A 7,669-nucleotide genomic window follows, 5' to 3' on the forward strand; every position below is an offset into this window, starting at 1 on the left:
ACCACATTTTAAATAGCTCTAAAATTTATATATGTAGCAGTCTCTTAATATACCATCTACTGACAATATAGTATATATTAATTTTTAGAATAAACACCATAGACTCTCCCTTTAAATAAAACTCTATCTTCGTTAACCCTAAAGTCTGCTGTTATTAGGATAATATTCGTTACTGACCATTTGTAAGAATGAAGAGGAGAAAAATTTGATGAGTTGTTGTGTGTAATTTTGGCTGAGTTGGTTAAAAAAATTTAACTATTGATATTTTATTATCATTATAAATGAAAAAGTTTTGACTTTTTCTTCGCTATCAATCACAATAAGATAAGTAGCAACTGTCCATTACTTGTTTTCAAATAAAATACATAAAATTATTGTTTATCATGTGAGGAGTGCTACACATATAAGTCATTTTTGTTTACAAGTCTTACAAGTTGGGTCTAACATACGCGTTATAGAAGAAGAAGAAAAATTGGGCCTAACATGTGCGTTACAGAAGAAGAAGAAGCATGTGCTTTACAGAAGAAGAAGAAGCGTGAATATAAATGACTTGTATGATTTGTATGGAAAAGCGTTCTCTCTTTGCCTTCGATCTCCTTCTGTTTTTTTCGATTTTCATGGTTTCTGAAATCAAGTTTTGAAATTGTTTTGAAGATGATGTGTAATACCCGGTCTAACCGAAATTGATTAAATAATAAGTTAAGTAGGAGCGAATATGGTTGGAAGATTTTGCAATTGGAATTTGATGATTTAAATACGATATTTGGATTCAGTGAATTTTTCCGAGTCGGAAAACATAGTTTTCTGCGTAAAAGCGCGCAGTGGAATTTTGACCGGAAGTACCGGCTGAGATTTGTCTGGTACTACAGCTGAGAAAATTGATTATGGGTAAATAAGATTAAGAAATGAGGAATTATAATTAGGAGAGGTAGAAATATTTGAAGTGCGATTTAGAGCGCTAATCTTAAGGGTTTTGGTCCAAAATTGGGCCAACGGACAAAAATAAGTGAACCGGGCCTAAGTGGGCCCAAGACCCAACATATATAAACATTAGTTATGAGCATTTCAGCTCATTTTGCCCTAAAGAAGGGCTGTTGGGCGCTAAAATTGAGAAGAGAGAAGAGAAGAGAGAAAACCTAACTCCCTTTGATATTCAAACCACCATAACTTGAGCTACGGAGCTCCGATTGACGAGCCGTTTGTGGCCACGTGTCGCTCTTCTCATCCTCTACAATTATATCTAAGTTTTGTGGTGAGTATTCCATTCATCTCTGCCCAGTTTTCGAAATTCTCCACTGTTACACGTTTTTGGGTAGTTAGTGTGAAAATCTTGTGATTTTGGGTGTTTAGGGATACTCCAACATGGATTCTAAGTGGGTTCTATCCCTACTTCATATGGGCTGAGGTAAGAAGTGCTCAAACCCTTGTGATTTATCATCCTTATGAGCCCTAGGTTGATGTATGTATGTGATATTGGTTATGTTAGTGTATTTGATGATCTTGGTGCACAATTGGAAGATTGGTGTTGCTTGAGGAGCTTTGGTAAGGCTTGGGACTAAGATTACGGAGGCCGTAAATTTTGGGCCGGAGGCCGAAAAGAGGTAAGGAAGGTAAGTTGATGTGTGCATTGTATGATGACACAAGTGATTGGATGAATTTCAGATAATGAATATGCGAATGATTGGGTTGATTATTGAATAATAATGTTTGAGGAGTTGAAGTGTGGAATTTGGTAATTTGGGTGAAAATTATGTAGATGAGGTATGTTTGGTTTTGGTTGAGAAATATTATGTGGTCATATATGTGACTATGATTATTGATGTCTTGATGGTATGATGATGCATGAGTGGTATATATATTATGATATATGCTTGAGGAATGATTAAGGTTGATTTGTGGGTGAAACCACGTGATAGTGAGTATGATATTGATTATGTGTAATGATGATTGATTGGAAATGGTATTGTTGGAAATTGGGATGAGGAAAGATGTATGACATGTTAATGTGTTTGTAATTAAGCCATTTGTTTGAAATGGGTAAAAATGGTTATATGGCGGTTTTGTGAATCGTGGCAAATTGTTAATGTATGAATTGAGGAGGCTTAATGTTGATTTTGGCATATTTTGATTGATTTCAAAAAGGGTTGAAACTAGCATGTTTTGGTTGATTTTAAAAAGGGTTGAAAATGGCTTGTTTTGAAAAGGGCACCTTGTGGTTTGTATGAAAACATAGTTTTTGGGCATACTTTGATGGGACATAACTTGGACTCTGGATCTCCGTTTTGTGCCAAATTTATTTAGAAGTGAAATTGGATCCGGGATGTCCATGCCGTTCGAAGAACGGGCAAAAAACGATTTAAAATGAGAAAGTTATGTCCATCGGAAGATTGGGGGTTGAATCTGTGAATTCTGCAGCTTTTAACTTAGAAAATTTTTTTAGCAGAATAACCCCTTGCGCGTGGGCGCACTGGGCGCGTCCGCGCCGATCTTCCAGAAAGCACCATCCACGCGTGCGCGTGATGTGCGCGGGCGCGCCGATTGTGCTGCACCCAATGCCCAGTCATTTTCCAGAGAGTTGTGCCAGAACTGTGCCAGCCTTGTGCCTGGGGCACGGGAGTATCCACGCGTACGCGTGGTTGACGCGTGCGCGTCGATTGGAAAATTTTTATTCCACGCGTTAGCGTGCATGACACTTGCGCGTCGATGAGTTTTCGAGGCCATCCACGCGTGCGCGTGGAGTGCGCGTACGCGTGGCCCTGTTTTCATCCCAAAGTTGATTTTTGAGTTTTAAAAACTAAATCTCATACTTCTAAGCCTCCGATCTCACCCCTTATGTATTGAATCATTATGATATGCCTAGCAAAGAGGAAAGAGCTAGGGGATGTGGTAACTTGCGAATGAAGCAAGGGGAAAAGTTGTGATCAATGATGATTATATGAGATATGGAGGATGGCGGTAGAAGTACCGCGTATGCCATGAGCCGAAGGGCTACAATTATTGATAAATGGTTGGTTCTTGAATGAACCACGAGCCGGATGGCTGAGTTCTTGCCGGATACGGCGGAGCCATGTTGATAAATTGCCTAGTTCTGGATTGAACTGTGAGCCGAATGGCTGAGTTATTGCCGAGTTACGGCAAAGCCATTATGGATTATGGCTGAGTATAAAGGCATATATGATAAATGAATAATGATGAAAAATGTTGAATGTAAGCATGCTTGTGTTTTCTCTCTGGTTGTAAGGGTGACAGGGCACCGATACCCTCTAATGGCGACAGGGCGCAGATACCCTCTAATGGCGATAGGGCGCAGATACCCTCTAATGGTGACAGGGCACATATTCCCTCTAATGATATTAATACGCAACAGAGAGACTGTGCCCGGGTTAGCTACCGGACACGTCGGGTTGGCTTGATAACCGACAGATGATATCATCAGCCACTAGGACAGGCATGCATCATATACATCTATGTGACATTGTTTGGGTGTGCATATTATTCTTGGTTTGCCTTTTTGATTAACTGCTAATTGTTCTACTTGCTGTAATTATTTGTTTGTGCTTGAACTTCCTATCTGTGTTTGCAACTGGGACTCTGTTGGATTGTGGTGATTTGATTGATGGTTGGATTGCTTGGGCCTAGGGCCATGGTTGGATTGAGATGGACCGATGGTTGTTTTCGGTTTTGTGTTTCTGATTTGGAAAAATATGAAAGGCTATTTTGGTTCAGTATAGATAAACCTTTAGAAAGGCTTTTGATGTTTTTGAGAACTGAACGGTTCCTCTTTCAGAAAAGATTTCCGACTTTATTTTTATTGAGAACCGTTGTTTTTGAAAAGAGGTATAAGACGGTTATTAATCACTGGTGCGGTTATCTTCACGTATCCTATTACAGTAATTCCCAAAAACCCTCTACTTATGACGGATGCCTATTTATGGATTAGTGAGAATCTAGGCTGGATACTTGGTGAAAAGGAGTTTAGGATGCTTAGTGAGTTTTTATTGCAGTGCATTGTATTTATTTGGCACTTTTACCGTACTGGGAACCCATGGGCCTGGGGTTCTCATTCCGTATATATCTCTTGTTTTTCAGATACAGGTTCAGGTGCTCAGAAGTGAGCTGCGGTTCGTCCGAGAGACGGCGAAGATATTTATTTTCCCTACTTTGTGCTTTGCTTAGAATCTCTCCACCTTTGTTTTGAAAAGATTATATTATGTATTGAACTCTTTTGGAACTTGCCTATAGAGGCTCTTATGTTTCTTTTGGGAGAGATTAGGATATTCTGTTGTCAACTGCTTTCATACTATACCCTAGCCGGCCTAAACTTCGCGGGTCGCGACTAGTGGCTATTACTTATGTTATATATATATCTATCTGTTATCTATCTCTTAATCTCCTTTATGCCTTGTCAGTATATCGCTTTCGACTTCACAGTTTAACTTTTCGTTGTCGAAACGTGAGTGATGCGTTTTCGCGATTTTATTTCTACTCTTTTCAGGCTTCTCGATTAATGCTCCTTTCGAAATTACCTATATTTATATATTAAGAATCCACCTAAGAGTCGTACCACCATAATATCATTGACTTATGACTCGAGCATAAGGATTTGAATATTAGGGTGTTACATTATGGTATCAGAGCAGTTCATCCTCGTGAGCCTGAGGGATGGAACTGCTTATGCTTCAATGCATACTCTGAGTCTGTGCCTGTGCTAGTTAGGGTATCTAACTGATACATCTAGCATGAAGTCCATGAGTGTACCTTTGGTACTTTGAAGCACTATACTTCCGATATTGAGACTGATCAATTTGATATCGATTGTTTGGTGTGTATAGGAACCAGATGGCGTCTCGTGGACCTGGTCGGGGACGTGAGAGAGATCGTACTAGTACTCAGGAACCGGAAATCAACCCGAATAACCCGGTAAGCCTTATGGCGGCTTTGGAGAATATGGCTACTGCTATGCAGGCCACTGCAGAGGCTCTTGGGCAACAGATAAACAATAATGGCAATGGTGGAAGAGGAGCTCAAGGCCCGATGACACTGGCAACTTTCTTAAAGGTTAATCCACCTAAGTTCAAGGGAACCACTAATTCGACTGAAGCTGACACTTGGTTTCAGGCCATGGAGCGAGCACTGCAAGCGCAGTTGGTGCCTGAAGAGCAGTGTGTTGAATTTGCTACCTATCTGCTCACGGGGGAAGCATCACATTGGTGGCAAGGGGCTCGACGTCTCCTGCAGCAGGGGAATGATCCTATCACCTGGGGTGCCTTCCAAGTGGAATTTTATAAGAAGTACTTCCCGAATTCTGCTAGAACGGTCAAGGAACTTGAATTACTGCAACTGAAGCAGGGTACAATGTCCGTATCTAAGTATACGGATAAATTTGAGGAGTTATTCAGATTTTCTCGTATGTGTCAAGGAACCCCGGGAGACTCTGAGGAATGGAAGTGTATTAAGTATGAAGGAGGACTTCGAAGTGAAATCCTGAGCTCCGTTGGACCGATGGAGATTAGGGTCTTCTCTGAACTTGTGAACAAGAGCCGTATTGCTGAAGAATGTGTGAGAAAGGTTGTTGAGGCAAAGAATGACCGTCGGGAGTCCCACCGCAGGGAGCACAATCAAAAGTACCCAACAAGGGGTCAAGAGTTTAAGAGAAGAGGATACCCACAACGTTTTCCCCAAAGGCGAAATGACCTTGCGACGAATAAGAATTCCCAAGGAAAGGGTAGGGAAAAACAAATAGTGGCTGCTTCGGATGTTTTGAGCTGTCAGAGATGTGGAGGTCATCACCCAAATAGACCGTGTCGTTATGGTTCGGGTTTGTGTTACAATTGCGGAAAGCTAGGACATTTGGTCAGAGATTGCCCACATCGGAAGGATCGGGAGACTACCAGGTCCGATTTTCGTACCTGAGGTAATAAGAAAACTGATAACTTAATTCTTTACCACTTTACATAATGCTGAAGGCTGGTATTCACTCATAATACATGGTCGAATGAAAAATTATGATCTGTTCTAGATAACCCTAAGCTATCTTAATAGAAGGTTTGGTGAGCATAAATGATTAGGTAGGCCTTTGACGGAAAGCAACCTCAGAATGGAATGACTGGTGGGTGATGTCAAGGCCATCATTCGGGAACTCCGTGTCGAGGTAGATTGGGACTTTGCCATGGTTGTAGAGGAGTTGGACATGTGTCCTAGAAATGGAACTGTCCTGAGAAGGTCAACTGGAATACTACCAAGGGCCAATAACAAGGTCGTGTGTTCACTACGACGACGGGGGATGCCACTAGATTCGACAGTTTGAAAGGATGTAAGTGAAAGATCGGTAATAACGTGCTAAAGGTACGATTAAGTTGGTATTTGGTTTTGGCTATCATAGATAGAAATCTAGTGAATGCCAGTCATGTTAAGTTGTGGTTGAGTACTTGAGGAAGTAAGTGATAAAGCTCGTACTAGATGAGAGGTCAGAATAAAGCGACGGAAACTTGTGGAAGCAGTAACGCAGGATAGCTACGAATAAGAGTTGTAAAAGTTTAATATAGTATCTTATGTTTGAATACTAGAAGGGTTAAGAGGGTTACTGCAAGTAATGATCCCCAAATAATTGTAAATGATTGCGGCTGCGAGCTTTGATAGTTCTAAAGCGGATGAGGAAATTTTCATTAATGCACAATTAGATTTAGATGATGATTGAGTGAAGTTGTTGTGTTCGAGAGATGAGTGCTATGATGTTTAGTCATGGTGACCTTGGATTTAGATTCAGTGACCTTGGTTTTAGTTTGAGATTTATAATGGTTGGTTTTGAAAGACGAATGTGAAAACCATTAAATCGAAATGTCGATGCGGTATTGAGATTGGTTTGAGGGAACCCGTGACAGGTGGTAAACCCCAATTTTTGGAGAGGTACTGTTGAAAAATTTTCCCCAAGAATTTGAAAGAAGTGTTGGTTTTGATTTTGAAGATGATTTTGGATATGAGTAATTTTAACAAAAGAGATGCGTTTCAAATGCTTTTATAGATTATTAAAGGAAATGCGAACTCTTATGATTTTGTTAACTCGCTATTCCGAACTCATTTGGTTTCTAGAAATGAAAGGGGTTTTGATTGATAAGCCAGAGGCTTTATATCAGCAAGTCATGAAGAAATTTGAGGGTTTGAGAATAAGAAAGTAAGTTTGGAGATTATGCTTGGAGTTGAACTGTGAGTAGAGGAATTGGCTTGGCAGAGAGAGAGAGAGGATAGTGATGGAGTATGATTAAGGTGTGGTGATGATCATTGATTAATTATAGTGATGTGGGATAATGCTATGATTAACGATGATGGAAATCTTATTGATGACATGATTCGAGATTTAATAAGGTGTGAGTTGATGAGCCGGTAAAAGTAAGGGACGAGGTTGTTGGTCGGCGTTGAACGAACGACCGAGACCCTCAGGGATAGAGAAATCAGAGTGCGGCAACGGAAGCGCACAGAGTAAAAAGGATCTTGGAACTGTTATGCGTTTGATATAAAGGCAGATTATGCTCGCGTACTCGTAATGATGGGTGGAATTTTCGAGGACGAAAATTTCTGTTAGGGGGGTAGAATGTAATACCCGGTCTAACCGAAATTGATTAAATAATAAGTTAAGTAGGAGCGAATATGGTTGGAATATTTTGCAATTGGA

At 40.4% G+C, this 7,669-nt stretch overlaps 1 protein-coding gene across 1 annotated transcript; it reads left to right on the forward strand.

Moving 5' to 3' along the window:
- The first annotated feature begins 4,839 nt into the window (after positions 1–4,839).
- Positions 4,840–5,913, forward strand: LOC107458792 (uncharacterized). Its single transcript, XM_016076997.1, has 2 exons — positions 4,840–5,043; positions 5,164–5,913. Exons 1-2 carry the CDS (start codon positions 4,840–4,842, stop codon positions 5,911–5,913), a joined length of 954 nt encoding a protein of 317 aa, XP_015932483.1.
- Positions 5,914–7,669: the final 1,756 nt, after the last annotated feature.

The sequence above is a fragment of the Arachis duranensis genome, chromosome 7 (genome assembly GCF_000817695.3).
Source record: "Arachis duranensis cultivar V14167 chromosome 7, aradu.V14167.gnm2.J7QH, whole genome shotgun sequence".
NCBI classification, from domain to species: Eukaryota; Viridiplantae; Streptophyta; class Magnoliopsida; order Fabales; family Fabaceae; genus Arachis; species Arachis duranensis.

What these genes read in the sequence shown, in the direction of transcription:
- LOC107458792 (XM_016076997.1), top strand. Translation starts at nt 4,840, where the DNA reads ATGGCGTCTCGTGGACCTGGTCGGGGACGTGAGAGAGATCGTACTAGT. An exon ending in CTCAAGGCCCGATGACACTG is followed by an intron (nt 5,044 to 5,163) that starts GCAACTTTCTTA and finishes CCTGAAGAGCAG; the next exon opens with TGTGTTGAATTTGCTACCTA.